The 19,585-nt window shown below is 44.0% G+C and overlaps 1 protein-coding gene and 1 long non-coding RNA gene across 7 annotated transcripts in view; one reads left to right on the forward strand and one right to left on the reverse strand.

Moving 5' to 3' along the window:
* Positions 1 to 7,602, forward strand: part of LOC309358395 (T-lymphocyte surface antigen Ly-9-like) — a 111,482-nt gene extending 103,880 nt beyond the window's left edge. For 5 of the 6 annotated variants that reach the window (XM_081891400.1, XM_081891399.1, XM_081891401.1 and 2 more), the window contains exon 10: positions 197 to 1,376. In XM_081891400.1, coding sequence (XP_081747526.1) covers positions 197 to 659 — 463 coding nt within the window. In that variant the 3' untranslated portion in view covers positions 660 to 1,376. Of the gene's footprint in view, positions 1 to 196; positions 1,377 to 7,223 lie in introns of those variants that run through there. The other variant, XM_081891402.1, reaches the window with a different exon arrangement.
* On the reverse strand, positions 4,271 to 10,376 carry LOC309358781. The gene is made up of 3 exons (XR_014163592.1): positions 9,222 to 10,376; positions 7,798 to 8,013; positions 4,271 to 4,285 (listed from the first exon to the last, which is right to left on the reverse strand). It is a non-coding gene; the product is annotated as an uncharacterized lncRNA (long non-coding RNA).
* Between the last annotated feature and the right edge of the window lie 9,209 nt (positions 10,377 to 19,585).

The raw sequence follows: 19,585 nt of genomic DNA on the forward strand, positions 1-19,585 counted from the left end.
AGCTATCCCCAAGGAGTGGAACTGAGGTGCAGGGAAGATGCCTGCTTTTAGGCTAATTAGTATCCTTTTTTGGAGACCACTGGACTTGGACAGGACTTTAATTTTCTCCAGGATTTGGGTGGGCTCAAAAGCCCAGAAATTCTTTTAGGAATTGAATCCCCAGAGTTCCTCCTGTCATATTTTCTCTCCAATGCAGATTGAACACTGAATCCCAGAGACCAACCCTGCAGGTTGACTCAGAGAAGGAGGAATTTTCAAGCAGTTGCACACTACCCTGGGAATTCTTTTCTTCTCTCACTTCTTGTACACTCTCAGAAGCAGAGCCCTCAGAGATTGAACATGGCATGAGAGGTCAGGCACCTTTCCGGGAGCTCCTGCTGAGGAATTCAGTGAGGGTCCCTCAGGGCACAGACCCATTGAAGATCTCTCAATGCTGCCAGTTGAGCTGGAGCTACAGCCCCCCTGGCACCCTTAAACACTGCCCCACAAAGTCCTGTGACCAGGACAGAGAGCAACATACAAAGACTTATCCAGTGACTATGGATGGGGTCTCCTTGAGAACAAGGAGTCCCAGAAACAGCACCAGCAAAGCATGTCTAAGGCACTCCTCTCCAGCCTCCCTGTTGATGGAAACAGCACAGGATAGATTGGATGAGTGAAGATACACATCAGAAACAGGGGAGGCGGTGAGATCAAAATCTGCAATGGATCAAGAAATGCATAAAGATCTACATCAGGAAGAAGCATGGGAGCAGCACCTCCTATTTGCCAAGAGGTCCCTGCAGAGGCAACATTGCAGGCCAACACTGCCAAGGAGATGGAAGAGCTGGCCTCAATGCTGATTGAACTCTGCATCCCATACACCAACCTTGCAGGTTGACTAGGACAGAGAGGAATTCTCAAGCAGCTACATACAACCCAGGGAACCCTTTCCTTCTCTCAGTTCTTATGAAGTCTCAGAGCCCTCAGAGACTGATTGAACACTGAATCCCACAGACCAATATGGGAGATCAGGCACATCTCCTGTAGCCACTGTGAAGGAATTCATTGAGCTACAGCCTACCCAGCAGCCTTCAACACTGGCCCCAAAGGTCTTGTGAGCGGGCCAAAAAGCAACATACCAAGATTTATTCAGTGACTATACTTGGGGTCTCCTTGAGTGCAAGGAGTCCCAGAAATGCCTTCATCACCAGCTGCAAACAGGGTACATAAGACAATCCTCTTGAGCTTTACTGTTGCTGGAAATAGCAGAGGTCTCTGGCTTCTTCAACCCAGGCGCCTTGCCTTGCCTTGACTCTCTTTTCTTATTGAGCTTGGACTCCTTTCATGTAGCCTGAAGGTGTAAATTGGTGAATAAACCCTATTTCTTAAAGCTACAGCAGTCTCTGCCGTGTCTTCCATTCTCCAAAGGGAAACAGATCCTCTTTGGATGCCTGGGGTCCCATGGGCTCTTTCCACCACTGGGCAAAGAGGGGGGCAGGCACCCAACTTTTGCAGCAATACATTGGACTGGAGCTCAAAGTTGTTTTCACTCTTCTCCCTTGCAAAACTTCCACAAAAGAGATTTTCTTTTGGGAAGGAGACATGTTTTCCCCAACAGGGAGACTTAAAAGGAGGGAAGCAAATATTTAACAAAGGCAGAGTGACTGTGCTTGTCTGGTGTCAATAAGCAGGGAGTTCCAAAGAGTAGTGCTGCCAACCCTGAAAGATTGATCCCTTGGAAAGTGCAAAGCAAACATCATGGCATTTGTACAAGAGCCAGTTCTTCTTACTTTTTGGTTCCATCTTTGTTTTGTTATTTCTTTTCTTCATCTCCTCAGCCTTTATCATACTGTGGGATCATAGAATCATAGAATCCTAGAGTTGGAAGAGACCACAAGGGCCATCGAGTCCAACCCCCTGCCAAGCAGGAAACACCATCAGAGCACTCCTGACATATGGTAGTCAAGCCTCTGCTTAAAGACCTCCAAAGATGAGGTGGAATTTTTTTGAGAAGCTTGAACTTGTGTTTAGTCTCAAGGGGCAGAAGATCTCCATGTGTAATGTTTCAAAAGGAGAGAGAGAGAAGTTCAACAAGTGGGGCAGGATCCCAGCTTCAGCACCACCCATATCCACCCCAGAGTGGCTTGCTTTCCCTGTGACCTTCTCAAAATAAGCTGGGCTAGAGATCCTGAAGGCACATTTACCCACAGAGACCTTCCCTGGTGTCCACAGGGTCCCATCTCCCCTCCCCTCCATTTTAGCAAAGCAATTTTACTTAATTTAACACATATTGATTTATTTTCACTAATGCTTGTATTGCTTTGCACACATTATGATTAATGCATACAAAACATTCATGCACTGATGTGCACATATTTTCCTAGTACATGCATGTTTGTACATACTAATCAGCTGCTGAACAGCAAAGCAAAATTCAGACAAGGGTGGATTTCATCTGTCATGGATGGTTTAGCTAAGATTCCTGCATCGCAGGGGGTTGGACTAGATGACCCTTGGGAGCCATTCAAAATCCACAATTCTATCATTCTATGATTCAAACTAAATGTTAAAATCAACAGGGGTTATTAAACATATACACAGAAAAGGTAATGCCTCAAGTCACCATAGTGTAAAATAAAAGAAAGACAACTTGTATTGAATTTCTGTGTGCGCACCTGGTGCACATTTCCTGTTTTTAGCTCACAGCTTTCTCAGCCTGGATGGCTGTGGACAAGTTTATCAATTACTTCGCACTATCTCCCTCTTAGAGGGAGCTTTGGGGCTGTGCAGTACAGCTTTTCTTATGCCTGAGAATAAAAGCAGGAGCCACATGATCCTTCTCTCCTTTGGCCCATGAATCTTCTCTTCCCTGGGTAAGTCCCTGGGTAGGAAAAGCTGAATGCATAGGACAAGCGTACCCAAACTCAGCTCTCCAGATGTTTTGGGTCTACAACTCACACCATCCCTAGCTAACAGGACCAGTGGTCAGGGATGATGGGAGTTGTAGTCCCAAAACATCTGGAGGGCTGATTTTGGGGATGCCTGGCATAGGATGACAATCTATAGGTTTGCTGGGTCATGAAGAGGAAAGTCACTGACAATGCTGAGCTCATCTAAAGAATAGGCCCCCTCCCTGAAAGCCCCCTTCTTCTCAGGGTCAATGTGGTTTGGCACCTGCTGGGGGCTCACATTCCACTAACAAGAACCCCCGCCCCACTAGACCTTCTCCTCCTTTCCACCACTGCTTTCTCATTCTGGCCCGAGCAATCATGGTGGCTGTTCATGGACCCATGGGGTGGGGGCACTGGCCAAATGAGTCTGGGGACAGGGAAGAGAAGCCCCAGAGGGACCAGCTAGCCTGGGACAGATCCTGGGGAGCTCAATGAGCCATCGATGTGGAGGATCCTAGAAAGGTCTGGAGAAGGATATGGGAGACAGCTGTATGCCATCTTCCCCTCCCCTCTGAACTGCATTTAAGCCCCCTCTGAACTGTATTTTTTTTGGGGGGGATATTTACTGTCATATCTGGTACATTTGTACTTCCAATGCTCTGTCTTTTGATGTTTTGAATGTTTGCTGTGAGCCACTTTGGGCACAGCCCATTGTGAAAGGGATGAGTATAAATAAACTCAATTAATCCCAATCAAGAGGGAAGTAACTGAGACAACTGATCTTGTTTACTAGCACCCAGTTCCTAGTGAGGCTGGGGCAATGCCAGAGTGACCTGCGTTCTTTGAGCTCGGTTCGTACAATAATTTGTGCATATGACGAAGGCAGAAGTTAGAGAGCACCACTGTAGGTGGTCCATAGCCTATGATAGGTCAGGTCATTGCTTTTTTTCCCCTGGGGAGACTCAGGGGTGCACATATCCCTAAACATTTTGTGAATCTTTGTACTTTTGTCCATTTACTGTATTTATTTTTCCTGATTTGAACTATAAAATGGTGATTATCTTGAGTCAAAATGAGAGTACTCTTAAACATTTTTTAAGAAAAAAAAAACACTGGGTAGAACAAAATTATTCTAGTTCTCTCATGACTACCCTACCGAGAGCTGCAAGAGGAACACAGATACTAAGGAGGAAGGGTCGAGTGGGAGGCCAGTAGAAAGTAAAAAAGGAAAACATGTGGGGAATAGTTAAGGACAGGTGGACGCTGTCCTAAGGGAACAGTCTCCACTGCTGTGATGTGTTGCTGCACATTGCAACCTTTTCTCTTCTTTGCAAGGGTTTAGCTGCAGGACTCTGAAAGGTTGGTGGTCTCCAAATGCTGGTGAGAATCAAACACCTATTCTTAACAAAAACCTTTAACAGGCAGGTGTATAACACAGAGAGGAACACCCTGAGGTCACACACTCCTCCTCCTCCTCCCCAACTGATCCTTGCTTGGAATTACCTTTGTACTTGTAACAAAGTCCTTCTCTGATCCTTCCAGGATTATCAGGGGAGGAACAAAGAGCACAAACAGCCTTGCTGGTATAAAGAGGAGGATCTGATCTGCTGGGAAGCGAGAAGACGGACGGAGATGATGATTGTGTTTGAAAGTTCACAACTCTTGTGAATAAGACCCTGTACTCGGGCTACACTTATAAGATGGATGAACAGGCTTATTTTAGAGCACCTATCCTGTGAAGAAAAATGAAGCTGTCCTTCTCAGGGTGGTGAAACAGATGTCTCAATGCCCACAGGCAGGACCTGAGCTCAACAGGCGCAAGTCTCCCCATTGGTGAGTCCCAGCTGGAGAGATACGATGGAGGATTTTTCTCACAGAAGGCCTTTTCTTCGGACTATTGCTCTACTCTTCCTTGGGTAAGGACTTCACTGCTTTCTTTCTCTCTCTCACTCAGAAACCACAAGTACGGTAACCCACCTGTATGTATTGTTGTGAAGAGAGAAATTATTGGCAATAATGTTAACTAGCACTCAGGGCCTCCTCTCCCCAGTTGGAACTCTCTCAGAACACCCTGGCTGGCTTCAAAGGAAGCTCCAACAGAAGACTTTTGAGAGTTCAATTCTCTGTGTGATATTTGTTACTGAGCTGAACTTGGAGGGACAATCTGTGTGTATGATGGTTGTGATCATCTCCCCTAAAGGTGTGGAGTGGAATGGAGTAAAAGCAGGTTGACCTCATTTCTAGGGCAGAAATGTTTTCCTGCGGGATATTTTCCTGTGATGTGTCAGTTATTCACCAACACAAAATAAATGTCAGTTTAGAGGAAACAGTGAATTAGAGGAGCCAACCAATGAGCAGGAAAAGGGGATATTTTATTTCTAAACTTTTATTTCTAAACTATTTTATTTCTAAACTTTTTACTTAAAAAAAAAAAAATAGTCTTCTGTCTGAGTTTCTCTGGATCCCAGTTCCTCGACACCAGATGCCGTAGATGCCTATTGCTGGAGAAAAAGACACGTGATTCTTGTAATTTATGTAACAATGTCCTTCTCTTACAGGAAAAGGCCATGTTGCTATGACAGCTAGGAGAATGCAGTAAATGTTTAACTAGAGAGAGTTGGGCAGTTCCAAGTGGGTCAATGTACAATTCAGCAACAGTTAAGATTAATCTTGGACATTGTAAACTTTATTTGATTTAGGTTCCAAATACCTGAGAGACTACTTTCTTCCCCATTGTCCATCTCAGCTGTTAAAACTAGGGTCACTCTTGGTAGTTTCACTTTCCTTAAACTTTTGGGGGAGTGCCAGCCCAGGAGAGGACCTTCTTTGTGACAGGCTGCTAAACTGTTGAAGTCCCTCTCCACTGAGTTGCACCCGGCACCTTTAGTGTAGAGTTTCCATTATATGCTGAAGAGTCACCTCTTTACCCTACCATTGACACCTGCAATATAATTTGTATTTTATTTTTTAAAAATATTTATTTTATTATTTTTCATTAATAACAATCCAACATAGACCACATAATTACAATACCAAATAATAATTCAATTTAAAAAAGCCAATTGTCATATTCCAGCTTAAACATTTTGGTCTACTTCCTCTGTTCTGATTTTGGGATATTTTTAGGAGATGCCTATTCCTTGTTCCTGCTCCAATCCACTTATTTGATCCAAATAATATACCGGTAGTGTCTTGACTTTCATTTAGATTTAACTGTTCCATATGCTTTAATTTGGAAGAGGAGTTTATATCTGGTAACTGTGTGGAATTTACTTATTTTTAAAATGTTCAGCCTTCTTTTCTTGTTGTAATTAATCATTTTTTGCACACCCCCTCCACACTCCAAGGACTCAATTTTACTGCCTTTCACCCACTTGCTTCTCTTAAAACCGAAAGTGGTTTGGCGTCTGGCATCTAGCCAGTACTCCAGGCTGATTTCGTTTTTTCTTTGAATTCTTTCCAATCCGATAACAAGCTGTTATCTCAACAACACCCTAATAAATCAAAGTTCAAGTCCTCCATAGGAGGGTTTTGCCACAGAACATCCCAATATTTCCTGCACAGTTCCATTCTTTCAATTAATCCATAAGCATTATAAAGTTCTTATTGAATCCCTCTTGCAGTCCATTAATAATCACAATCCATTAGAAGCTAACTTTCATCTTCACTGAAGAGCTGCCAAATCATAAAACAGCATAGTGAATACATAAAAGAGAAAGCAAAGACTTCTCTCCACCACATACCAATCCAAACACAATGAAAATCTTCTCCGGATAGAGACCTTGGCACTTAGTGGCTGATTCATTTAGCAGGTTAACTTGCCTCCTTCTTCCAGAACATGCCTGTTTCTTAAGTCTGAATTCTGATATATCTTAAAAAACAGAAGTATCTCCACTCATGGTGACAGCGTTGGAGAGTTTCCGATGCATGCAGTGCTATGCACTCAGAGTCCCCTCCCCCCTGCATTCTGTAGGAGCAGGAGGCAGGTATCAGACAATCTGTGAGTGAGAGCTCTCCCCCCCCCCCGACCCTGGAGAAGGGGGCGTTGCAAGGATAATTACTCTCAAATTATCTTTAATTGACTGCATGTCCGGGGTCCACTGTCATTTGAACTGCTGCACACCATGGTGGCAAAAATGGAAGTCCTCTGCAATATAATTTTTAGGACCCTCCCTATTACATTTCAAGACTGCATTTTAAATTGTTGTAACCTGCTCTGGGAACTCATGGTGAAGAATGGATAAGGAGCTAGAAACAATAATGATACTAATTTTCACGTGTGTGTGTGTGTGTGTGTGTATGTATGTCTGTGTGTGTGTATCTCCTCCCCCACCACCCACCTCTCATTAGAAACTTCAAGCCATGTAGAGGGGAATCCAACCCATCAGCTGAAGGGAATCCTGGGAGGATCAGTCTTGTTTCCTGTAAATGTATCTGAAGGAATAACAGCGGAGAAAATGGAATGGGACTTTTACCCGCAAAAGGGTGGCCTGGGCTTTTGGCTGGGGGAATTCAGTCATGGGAAATCAGAGCACCAAAGTCCCACTGACCAGTTTGGACAACGGCTAGACATGGTGGACGAGACAACACTGAGGATCAAAGACCTGGAGTTGGATGACAGTGGGATCTACAATGTTCGCATCTGGTTTACTAAATCACAATTTCAAGAGCAGAGTTTCAGCCTCACTGTTTATGGTAAGTTATAGTTTTCACTGTTTGACTCATGGAATAGGATCAGCACCATTTCCCTACATAGGTATTGAAAGCAGGCATTGCCCCACTCACCCTAAGGGAACAGTCTCCACTGCTGTGGTGCTTTGAACATTTGCAATTGTTTCTCTTCTTTGCAAGGGTTTAGCAGGACTCCAAAAGATAGGTGGTCTCCAAATGTCTGTGAGAATCAAAGACCTTTTCTTAACAAAACCTTTGACAGGCAGGTGTATAAGACAGAGAGGAACACCCTGAGCTCACACACTCCTCCTCCTCCACTGATCCTTCCTGGTTTATAAGGGGAGGAACACAGAGCAGTGAAAGGAGGAGTCAGAAACAAAGGAGGGAATACACTGTCTTGCTTGGATGAGAAGGGGAGGGAAAGCGAGCACAGACAGCCTTGCTGGTTTGAAGAGGAGGATCAGACCTGCTAGGAAGGGAGAGGACAGGAATAGATAGATAATACTTTATTCGGCTATAAGCCCACAAGGTAAAACAAATCAATAGATAAAATAGCATTTTACAATCTAATATATCAACTAAAATATTTCAACGCATAATCTCCTTCACATTACTTACAATCTCTAGATGAACCGTCTTATGGCCTTGAAGATAAAGATGGTGCATAGAGTTTACTGGATTTTTAATAGTCATGCAGCATTCCATGACGTCTTTTATATGAAAGAACTGAAATCAGGAATCTAGCAACCTGTAATGTTCTATAAGAGTCAATGTCCTGGAGTAGATAAGCTAGATGTAATTCAGGTGGTTTAGCAGCAATTTCCAGAATGATTGAACTCAGGATCCTTGATCGGGGAACAATGTATATAAGGGGCAATTAAACAAGATATGATAAAGGGATTCTATTGATTTGTTGTCAAATGCGCATAAAACAGAGGTTTTACCGTTAGAAGAGGACAGGAAGAGATGACTGTTGTGTTCGAAAGTTCAAGACTCTTGCAAATAAGACTTTGGACAGGGATAAAATTGGGCAATAAAGCAATAAATAAATAAAACAAAGCAAATAAGGGTCAATAAAGCTATAAATGGAGGGCATGAGGAGAAGGGGATGACAGAGGACGCGATGGTTGGACAGTGTTCTTGAAGCTACAAACATAAGTCTGACCAAACTCAGGAAGAAGCACTGCCAAGGAGATGGAAGAGCTGGCCTCAATGCTGATTGGACTCTGCATCCCATACACCAACCTTGCAGGTTGACTCGGACAGAGAGGAATTCTCAATCTGCTCCATACAACCCAGGGAACCCTTTCCTTCTCTCAGTTCTTATGCAGTCTCAGAAACAGAGCCCTCAGAGACTGATTGAACACTGAATACCACAGACCAATATGGGAGATCAGGCACATCTCCTGTAGCCACTGCGAAGGAATTCATTGAGCTACAGCCTACCCAGCAGCCTTCAACACTGGCCCCAACAGTATTGTGAGCAGGCCAAAAAGTACCTACCAAGATTTATCCAGTGACTATACTTGGGGTCTCCTTGAGCGCAAGGAGTCCCAGAAATACCTTCATCACCAGCTGCAAACAGGGTACATAAGACAATCCTCTTGAGCTTCCGTGTGACTGGAAACAGCACAGGTCTCTGGCTTCTTCAACCCAGGCTCCTTTCCTTGCCTCGACTCTCTTTTCTTATTGAGCTTGGACTCCCTCTATGTAGTCTGAAGGTGTAAATGGGTGAATAAACCATATTTCTTAAAGCAGTCTCTGTCGTGTCTTCCATTCTCCAAAGGAACACAGACCCTGTGTGGTGCTTGGGATCCCATGGGCTCTTTCCACCGCTGGGCAAAGAGGGGGACAGGCACGCGACTTTTGCAACAATATGTTGGACTGGAGCACAAGGTTGTTCTCACTCTTCTTCCTTGCAAAACATCCACAAAAGAGATTTTCTTTTGGGAAGGAGACATGTTTTCCCTACCAGGGAGACTAAAAAGGAGGGAGGCAAATAATTACCAGAAGCAGAGTGACGGTGCTTGTCTGGTGTCAATAAGCAGGGAGTTCCAAAGAGTGGTGATTCCAACCCTGAAAGATCGATCCCTTGGAAGTGCAAAGCAAACATTGTGACATTTATACATGAGCAAGTTCTTCTTGCTCTTTGGTTTCATCTTTGTTTTGTTCTTTCTTTGCTTCTTCTCCTCAGCCTTCATCATACTGTAGGATGAGGTGGAAAGTTTTTGAGAAGCTTGAACTTGTATTTAGTCTCAAGGGGCAGAAGATCTCCAGGTGTCATGTTTCAAAAGGGGGGGGGAGAGAGAGAGAGAGAGAGAAGTTCAAAAAGTGGGGCAGGATCCCAGCTTCAGCACCACCCATATCCACCCCCAAGTGCTTGCTCTCCCCCTGAACTTCTCAAAATAAGCTGGGCTAGAGACCCTGGAGGCACATTTGCCCACAGAGACCTTCCCTGGTGTCCACAGGGTCCCATCTCTCCCATCTCTCCTCCCCTCCATTTTAGCAAAGCAATTTTACTTAATTTAACACATTATGTTTTATTTTCACTAATGCTTGTATTGCTTGGTACACTTTATGATCAATGCATACAAAACATTCATGCTCTGATGTGCACACATTTTCCCAGTACATGCATGTTTGTACATATCAATAGAATGCTGAACAGCAAAGCAAAATTCAGACAAGTGTGGATTTCATCTGTCATGGATGGTTTAGCTAAGATTCCTGCATTGAAGGGGTTGGACTAGATGGACCCTTGGAAGTCTTTCGAAATCCACAATTCTATGATTCAAACTAAATGTTAAAATCAACAGGGGGTTACTAAACATATACGTACATAGAAAAAGGTAATGCCTCAAATAAAAGAACTGCAACCTGTAATAAATTTCTGTGCGGGCACCTGGTGCACATTTCCCGTTTTTAGCTCACAGCTTTCTCAGCCTGGATGGCTGTGGACAAGTTTATCAGTTACTTCGCACTATCTCCCTCTTAGAGGGAGCTTTGGGGCTGTGCAGTACAGCTTTTCTTATGCCTGAGAATAAAAGCAGGAGCCACATGATCCTTCTCTCCTTTGGCCCATGAATCTTCTCTTCCCTGGGTAAGTCCCTGGGTAGGAAAAGTTGAATGTATAGGGCAGGCATCCCCAAACTCGGCCCTCCAGATGTTTTGGGACTACAACTCCCACCATCCCTAGCTAACAGGACCAGTGGTCAGGGATGATGGGAGTTGTAGTCCCAAAACATATGGAGGGCTGAATTTGGGGGTGCCTGACATAGGGGGACAATCTGTAGGTTTGCTTGGTCATGAAGGGGAAAGTAACTGATAATGCTGAGCTCATCTAAAGAATAGGGCCCCTCCCTGAAAATCCCCCCCCATCTCAGGGTCAATGTGTTTTGTTTTTTTTTTTTTATAAATATTTTATTAGATTTTTAATAAACAAATTTCCACTTTCAAATACATACTTCCATAGATCCAATGGACTCCCCCCATCTCCCGAGCACTGCATTCCCTGTGTAGCCAAAACCTCAGCAATTTGTTAACTTATTTTATACATAACAATATATCTTCCATTTTATCGTGTTATCTGATGTAAACATTTCAGTACAATTGCATTAATTTTTAATTTCCACACAATAAAAATATTTCATTATCTCACTTCTGTCTTATAGTGTCTTATTTATCAATTCAGAAATTTGCCGATACTGAAGCTATACCTTCCTAGAAAGGAGCATTTTTTAACATTCATACAACTTATAATGCTTTTTCAAATAGTCCTTAAAATTTTCCCAAACTTCCTCCGTTTCTTCTTCTCCCGAGTCTCGAATTCTGCCAGTCATTTCAGCCAACTCCATATAGTCCATCAGCTGCGTCTGCCATTCTTCCAATGTGGGTAGATTTTGTGTCTTCCAGTGCTTTGCCAACAAAATCCTCGCTGCTGTAGTAGCGTACATAAAGAAAGTTCTATCTTTCTTGACCATCCTCTGGTCTACCATGCCCAGAAGGAAGGCCTCCGGTTTCTTAGGTAAGGTGAATCTCAGCACCTTTTTTAGTTCATTATGTATCATTTCCCAGAAGGCCTTCACTTTCGGGCAGGTCCACCAGAGGTGTAAAAATGTCCCTTCCTCTTCCTTACATTTCCAACATTTATTATCGGACAGGTGATATATCTTTGCAAGCTTGACTGGGGTCATGTACCACCGGTATATCATTTTCATAATGTTTTCCTTCAAGGCAGTACATGCCGTGAATTTCATTCCGGTGTTCCATAACCTTTCCCAGTCTTCAAACATAATGTTATGCCCCAAGTCCTGTGCCCACTTTATCATAGAGGATTTGACAATCTCATCCTGTGTGTTCCATTTAAGCAGCAAGTTATACATTCTCGAAATTAGCTTAGATTTTGGCTCAAGCAACTCTGTTTCTAGTTTCGATTTTTCCTCCTGAAAACCCACTTTTTTGTCCGCTTTAAAAACTTCCTGGATTTGAGCATAATGCAACCAATCTCGCACCTTGTTTTTTAACTTTTCCATACTCTGTAACCTCCATTTATCTCCAATTTTTTCAATTATTTCCCAATATTTAGGCCAGTGGGCCTCCATATTGAGTCTTTTACGTGCTTTGGCCTCCATCGGTGAGAGCCACCTCGGAGTTTTACTCTCCAATAAGTCTTTATATTTTGACCAGACCATGAAAATTGCCCTTCTGACAATATGGTTTTTGAACAATTTATGAACTTTAACCTTGTCATACCACAAATATGCATGCCACCCAAAAGCATTATCAAATCCCTCCAGGTCAAGGACATCGGTGTTCTCCAATAAAATCCAATCCTTCAACCAGCAGAGGGCTGCAGCTTCATAATATAACCTCAAGTCCAGCAGGGCAAACCCCCCTCTTTCTTTCGCATCAGGGTCAATGTGTTTTGGCACCTGCTGGGTGCTCACATTCCACTGACAAGAGCCCCCACCCCCCAGACCTTCTCCTCTTTCCACCACTGCTTTCTCATTCTGGCCCAAACAATCATGGTGGGTGTCATGGGCCCAGGGGGTTTGGGGGCGCTGGCCAGAGGAGGCTGGGGACATGGAGGAGAAGCCCCAGAGGGACTGGCTAGCCTGGGACAGATCCTGGGGAGCTCAATGAGCCAGCCAGAGGGAGGATCCTAGAAAGGTCTGGAGAAGGATATGGGAGACAGCTGTATGCCATCTTCCCCTCCCCTCTGAACTGTATTTAAGCCAGTTATTCTCAGTTAGCGCTTATGTTGCTTTGTATTTATGTACTTAAGCCTGGATATTTTTTGGGGGGGGGATATTTACTGCCATATTCCATATTTCATGCATTTGTACTTCCAATGCTCTGTCTTTTTATGTTTTGAATGTTTGCTGTGAGCCCATTGTGGAAGGGTCACGTATAGATAAACTCAATCAATCCCAATCAAGAGGGAAGTAACTGAGACAACTGATCTTGGTTACTAGCACCCAGTTCCTAGTGAGGGTGGTCCAATGCCAGAGTGACCTTTGTTCTTTGAGCTCAGTTTGTAGAATAATCTGTGTGTATGACGAAGGCGGAAGTTAGAGAGCACAACTGTAGCCTATGATATGTCAAGCCAGTGCTTTTTTCCCCTGGGGGGACTCAGGGTGCACATACCCCTAAACATTTTGTGAAACTTTGTACTTTTGTCCATTTACTGTATTTGTTTGTCCTGATTTGAACTATAAAATGGTGATTATCTTGAGTCAAAATGAGAGTACACCTAAAAAAATATTTTGTAAAAAGAAAAAAGCCCTGGGTAGAGCCAACTAATTCTAGTTCTCTCACTGCCTGCCCTACTGAGAGCTACTAAGGAGGAAGGGTCAAGTGGGAGGCTAGTAGAAAGTAAAAAAGGAATACAGGTGGGGAATGGTTAAGGACAGGTGGACCCTATCCTAAGGGAGGGAACAGTCTCCACTCCTGGGATGTGTTTCTGCACATTTGCAACTGTTTGTCTTCTTTGCAAGGGTTTAGCTGCAGGACTCTGAAAGGTTGGTGGTCTCCTAATGCTGGTGAGAATCAAACACCTATTCTTAACAGAAACCTTTAACAGGCAGGTGTATAACACAGAGAGGAACACCCTGAGGTCACACACTCCTCCTCCTCCTCCCCAACTGATCCTTGCTTGGAATTACCTTTGTACTTGTAACAAAGTCCTTCTCTGATCCTTCCAGGATTATCAGGGGAGGAACAAAGAGCACAAACAGCCTTGCTGGTATAAAGAGGAGGATCTGATCTGCTGGGAAGCTAGAAGACGGACGGAGATGACGATTGTGTTTGAAAGTTCACAACTCTTGCGAATAAGACCCTGTACTCGGGCTGCACTTATAAGATGGATAGACAGGCTTATTTTAAAGCACCTATCCTGTGAAGAAAAATGAAGCTGTCCTTCTCAGGGTGGTGAAACAGATGCCTCAATGCCCATAAGCAGGACCTGAGCTCAACAGGCACAAGTCTCCCCATTGGTGAGTCCCATAAAGGGGCATTCTGGTGCCTCACTGCCACTCATGGCTCTCTGCACCTCTGGAGAGATACGATGGAGGATTTTTCTAACAGAAGGCCTCTTCTTCAGATTATTGCTCTACTCTTCCTTGGGTAAGGACTTCACTGCTTTCTCTCTCACACTCACTCAAAAACCACAAGTAACCCACCTATATGCATTGTTATGAAGAGATAAATTATTGGCAATATTGGTTACTAGCACTCAGGGCCTCCTCTCCCCAGATGGTACCCTTCCAGAACACCCTGGCTGGCTTCAAAGGAAGCTCCAACAGAACGCTTTTGAGAGTTCAATTGTATGTGTGACATTTGTTACTGAGCTGAACTTGGGGGGACAGTCTGCATGAATGATGGTGGTGATCATCTCCCCTAAAGGTGTGGAGTGGGATGGAATAAAAACACAGGACATGCTGATTGCAGGTCAACCTCATCTCTAGGGCAGAAATGTTTTCCTGCGGGATATTTTCCTGTGATGTGTCAGTTATTCACCAACACAAAATAAATGTCAGTTTAGAGCCAGCAGTGAATTAGAGGAGCCAACCAATGAGCAGGAAAAGGCAACTGGGGATCTTGGTGGAACAGAGTTAGTTTCCCCAAAATTTGACCAATGGGCAGCTTTGAAAAGATCTAAGTGTTTAATTGATTGCTTTATATACAGATGATGTTCAGACTTCACATTATTTTATTTCTAAACTGTATACTTTTTTAAAAAAAAATATTCTGGGCCGATCTTCTGTCTGAGTTTTTCTGGATCCCAGTTCCTGGACACCAGGACTTGATTCTTGGAAAGTAACTTTGGACTTGTAACAACTTCCTTCTCTTACAGCAAAGGGCCACGTTGCTATAACAGCTATGAGAATGCAGTAAATGTTTAACTAGAGAGAGTTGGGCAGTTCAAGTGGCTCAATGTACAATTCAGCAACAGTTAAGATTAATCTTGGACATTGTAAACTTTATTGGATTTAGGTTCCAAATACCTGAGAGACTACTTTCTTCCCCATTGTCCATCTCAGCTGTTAAAACTAGGGTCACTCTTGGTAGTTTCACCTTCCTTAAACTTTTGGGGGAGTGCCAGCCCAGGAGAGGACCTTCTTTGTGACAGGCTGCTAAACTGTTGAAGTCCCTCTCCACTGAGTTGCACCCGGCACCTTTAGTGTAGAGTTTCCATTATATGCTGAAGAGTCACCTCTTTACCCTACCATTGACACCTGCAATATAATTTGTATTTTATTTTTTAAAAATATTTATTTTATTATTTTTCATTAATAACAATCCAACATAGACCACATAATTACAATACCAAATAATAATTCAATTTAAAAAAGCCAATTGTCATATTCCAGCTTAAACATTTTGGTCTACTTCCTCTGTTCTGATTTTGGGATATTTTTAGGAGATGCCTATTCCTTGTTCCTGCTCCAATCCACTTATTTGATCCAAATAATATACCGGTAGTGTCTTGACTTTCATTTAGATTTAACTGTTCCATATGCTTTAATTTGGAAGAGGAGTTTATATCTGGTAACTGTGTGGAATTTACTTATTTTTAAAATGTTCAGCCTTCTTTTCTTGTTGTAATCAATCATTTTTGGCATCTCCCCTCCACACTCCAAGGACTCAATTTTACTGCCTTTCACCCTCTTGCTTCTCTTAAAACTGAAAGTGGTTTGGCGTCTGGTATCTAACCATTACTCCAGGCTGATTTCGTTTTTTCTTTGAATTCTTTCCAATCCAATAACAAGCTGTTATCCCAACAACACCCTAATAAATCAAAGTTCAAGTCCTCCATAGGAGGGTGTTGCCACAGAACATCCCAATATTTCCCGCACAGTTCCATTATTTCAATTAATCCATAAGCATTATAAAGTTCTTATTGATTCCCTCTTGCAGTCCATTAATAATCACAATCCATTAGAAGATAATTTTCTTCTTCAGTGAAGAGCTGCCAAATCATAAAATAGCATAGTGAATATATAAAAGTGAAAGCAAAGGCTTCTCTCCACCGCATACCAATCCAAACACAATGAAAATCTTCTCCGGATCGAGACCTTGGCACTCAGTGGCTGATTCATTTAGCAGGTTAACTTGCCTCCTTCTTCCAGAACATGCCCGTTTCTTAAGTCTGAATTCTGATATATCTTAAAAAACAGAAGAATCTCCACTCATGGTGACCGCATTGGAGAGTTTCCGATGCTTGCAGTGCTATGCACTCAGCGTCCCCTCCCCCCTTCATTCTGTAGGAGCAGGAGGCAGGTATCAGACAATCTGTGAGTGAGAGCTCCCCCCCCCCCGACCTGGGGAGGGGGGGCTTGCAAGGTTAATTACTCTCAAATTATCTTTAATTGACTGCATGTCCGGGGTCCGCTATCATTGGAACTGCTGCACACCATGGTGGCAAAAATGGAAGTCCTCTGCAATATAATTTTTAGGACCCGTCCTATTACATTTCAAGACTGCATTTTAAATTGTTGTAACCTGCTCTGAGACCTCATGATGAAGAATGGATAAGGAGCTAGAAACAATAATGATACTAATTTTCACCTTGTGTGTGTGTGTGTGTGTGTGTGTATCTCCTCCCCCACCACCCACCTCTCATTAGAAACTTCAAGCCATGCAGAGGGGAATCCAACCCATCAGCTGAAGGGAATCCTGGGAGGATCAGTCTTGTTTCCTGTAAATGTATCTTCAGCAGTAACAGTGGAGAAAATGGAATGGGACTTTCTACCCCAAAGGGGTGGCCTGGGCTTTTGGCTGGGGGAATTCAGTCATGGGAAATCAGAGCACCAAAGTCCCACTGACCGGTTTGGACAACGGCTAGACATGGTGGACGAGACAACCCTGAGGATCAAAGACCTGGAGTTGGATGACAGTGGGATCTACAATGCTCGCATCTGGTTCACTAAATCACAATTTCAAGAACAGAGTTTCAGCCTCACTGTTTATGGTAAGTTATAGTTTTCACTGTTTGGCTCATGGAATAGGATCAGCACCATTTCCTTACATAGGTACTGGGAGCAGTGGGACCCAAACTTGATGTTGCTTTCATTTGTTTTCCACAGAGCTGGAACTACAATTACTCCATCAAGTGGTATCCAGTACTCCAGCAGGATGTTATGTGACCCTGCAATGCCAGACACCTGGAGGGGAAGAACTCAAGTTCTCCTGGGAAAGAGGGAATCCCCCCAGGGCCTTAGAAAGCAGCCTGGATGAGTTCCAGCTTTCTGATGGTGGGAGGCAGCTCCATATCTTCTGGAAGACCAACCCTTTTGACTCCACATTCACTTGTCTGGTCAGCTTCCCTGTCATTGAAAAGAGAGCCTCATTGGATTTGTTCCACATCTGCCCAAGTATTGAAGGTGAGCAATGTACCCTTCCCTTCTTTATCCAGAGTTGCTGTTTGGGGTCTTGGATAGCTTACACCCTATGGGGATTCCAGGAGAGACATTCATATATGCAAACACGCCTCCTCACATGCTTGTTGAGCAGTGTTAGAGCAAATTCAGTCCTGCTTGAAGATTGCCCTGACCCATCTGAATTGCTGCTTCTGCTTCTTCCTCCTCCTCAAACCCCTAGGTAAATAAACTACATTTGGAGCAGGCAAAAGTGAAGGCTGCAGCAATGTTTGACTGCACACAGGATTGTGCTGTAATTCTGGATCCAGCCCTATGGCTACACCACCTAGTAGCCAGCATGGTGACTTCCAGAGGCTGCCAGACTCTACCCAGCAGCATAATCCCTGCCCGTTGGACTTGCTGGCTGGAGCTGATGGAAACTGGAGTCCAGAAACATCTGGAGGGCAACAAATTCCCTGCCCCTATTTCAACACCTCTTTTCATGTCTCCCCTTCATCTCACCAGCTTCTTGTATCCTAATGGAAGGCATTTTTTTTTTGGAAGTCTGTCCCTGAAGTAATAGAATGGATTGGCATTTCTTTCATTCATTCATTCTACTTCTCTCAGTCCTATAGGACAATCACTTTGCTTGTTGCTATTGAAGCATTTTCAAGAGTCTCTTGTTACACATTGCAGGTGAACACATTGGAACCCAGAAGATCCTGAGTCTTATTTATGGTCTCTCCGCAGTTTTTTTGTTGGGAATTGTGATTCTGCTTGCAGTATGCCATTGGAGAAAAATGCATCAAGGAGGTAGAACCATCTCTATTAATCTTCTTCCCATCTCACCTGGGATTGGGGCTCCCTACCAATATGCCTCTACCTTTACTGTGTTTATCATGAGAAGCAGAATTAGGTCAGTGTCATGGAATAAATATTGTTTCTCATGTTACACTCCATAGAAATTGCCCATAGGCTTCCAGAGAAGGAAAAAAATGTTATTACACACCAGAACTCAGAAGAGAGGCTCTCACAACTTCCTGCTTTTCAGGTAAGATGAGCATGCAGAGCAGGGATGATGCTAGAAAATAACAATGGAAGCAACCAGTATGTTTGGGAAGTATTTATTATGTATAAACATATTTTGAAAGTTGTAATTTGATATTTTAAAAAACCATTGAAATACAAAACAGAATTCAGGTACCAGGGCTCAACCATAACACCACCTCCTGCTTACCAATCCCCTAATCAAGGGAGCTGACACATTGATGACAACACAATCCTTGTAGTGGTCCTGAGGGTCAACCATGCAGCGAGGTTCAAGTCCAGTCCGAGGTCGAGAGTGCGGTATGGAGGCTGTCTGTCAAAGCTGTAGCTGGGTCCAAGGCAGGGAGTCAGGTGGGGTCAGGAACTCTGGCAGAAGAGCAGGACAGGGTTCAGGCAGGAACGGGCTACCAACAATGTTACTCCCGCAACCTGGGACTCGGCTGGCTGGCTTTTATCTGCCCCAAGGCATAGGGCAGTCCCGGCCCACAGGTGACTCGCCTCTCCTGGCCTGGAGGCGAGCACTCCTCCTGTGGGAACTTAGTTCCCTCCGCCTCTCTGCCCTGAGCCTCTGCAGCTCAGGAGAGGCTGGAGGGTTACTGGACCCAGAGGCAGCCTCAGGTTCCCCTGATGGGGCTGAGAGTGGAGCACCTGCAGGCAATGGGTCTTCCATCCCCTCAGGAGCCAGAGCAGACTCAGCTGGTGCCTGTACCTGAGGATCCAGCACAGGTGAGGACCCTTCAGGCTCAAGCCCCAGCCCCGCCTCAGCTGGTTCTGAATGCAGGGACTCCTGTGAAGGCTGGGATCCCTCAGGTTCAGCCTCTGAGTCCGAATCCCAGGCCATCACACTCCTATATAATAACTGACACATAGACTTTACCTTTAAAAATGTCACTCCTGGAGTAAGGAAAGAGTACACTTTTATTTATTAAAAATGGGCAGCTTCAGCTGCTCTCTTATTAGCTATGGGGAATGATCCAGGAGCCTGTACAACCAAACACTAACCCTAATACTGGAATGGAAACATAGGGAAGAGCCCTGTGACCTTCCTTAGGGCACTGCATGGCCTGGTCAAAGGCTCAATTTATGTCAGGGTTTAGGTGGGGTCAAATGCTCGGAGACTCTTTTAGGAGTTCC

This window comes from Podarcis melisellensis (assembly GCF_964234715.1).
Source record: "Podarcis melisellensis genome assembly, chromosome: 16".
NCBI lineage: Eukaryota > Metazoa > Chordata > Lepidosauria > Squamata > Lacertidae > Podarcis > Podarcis melisellensis.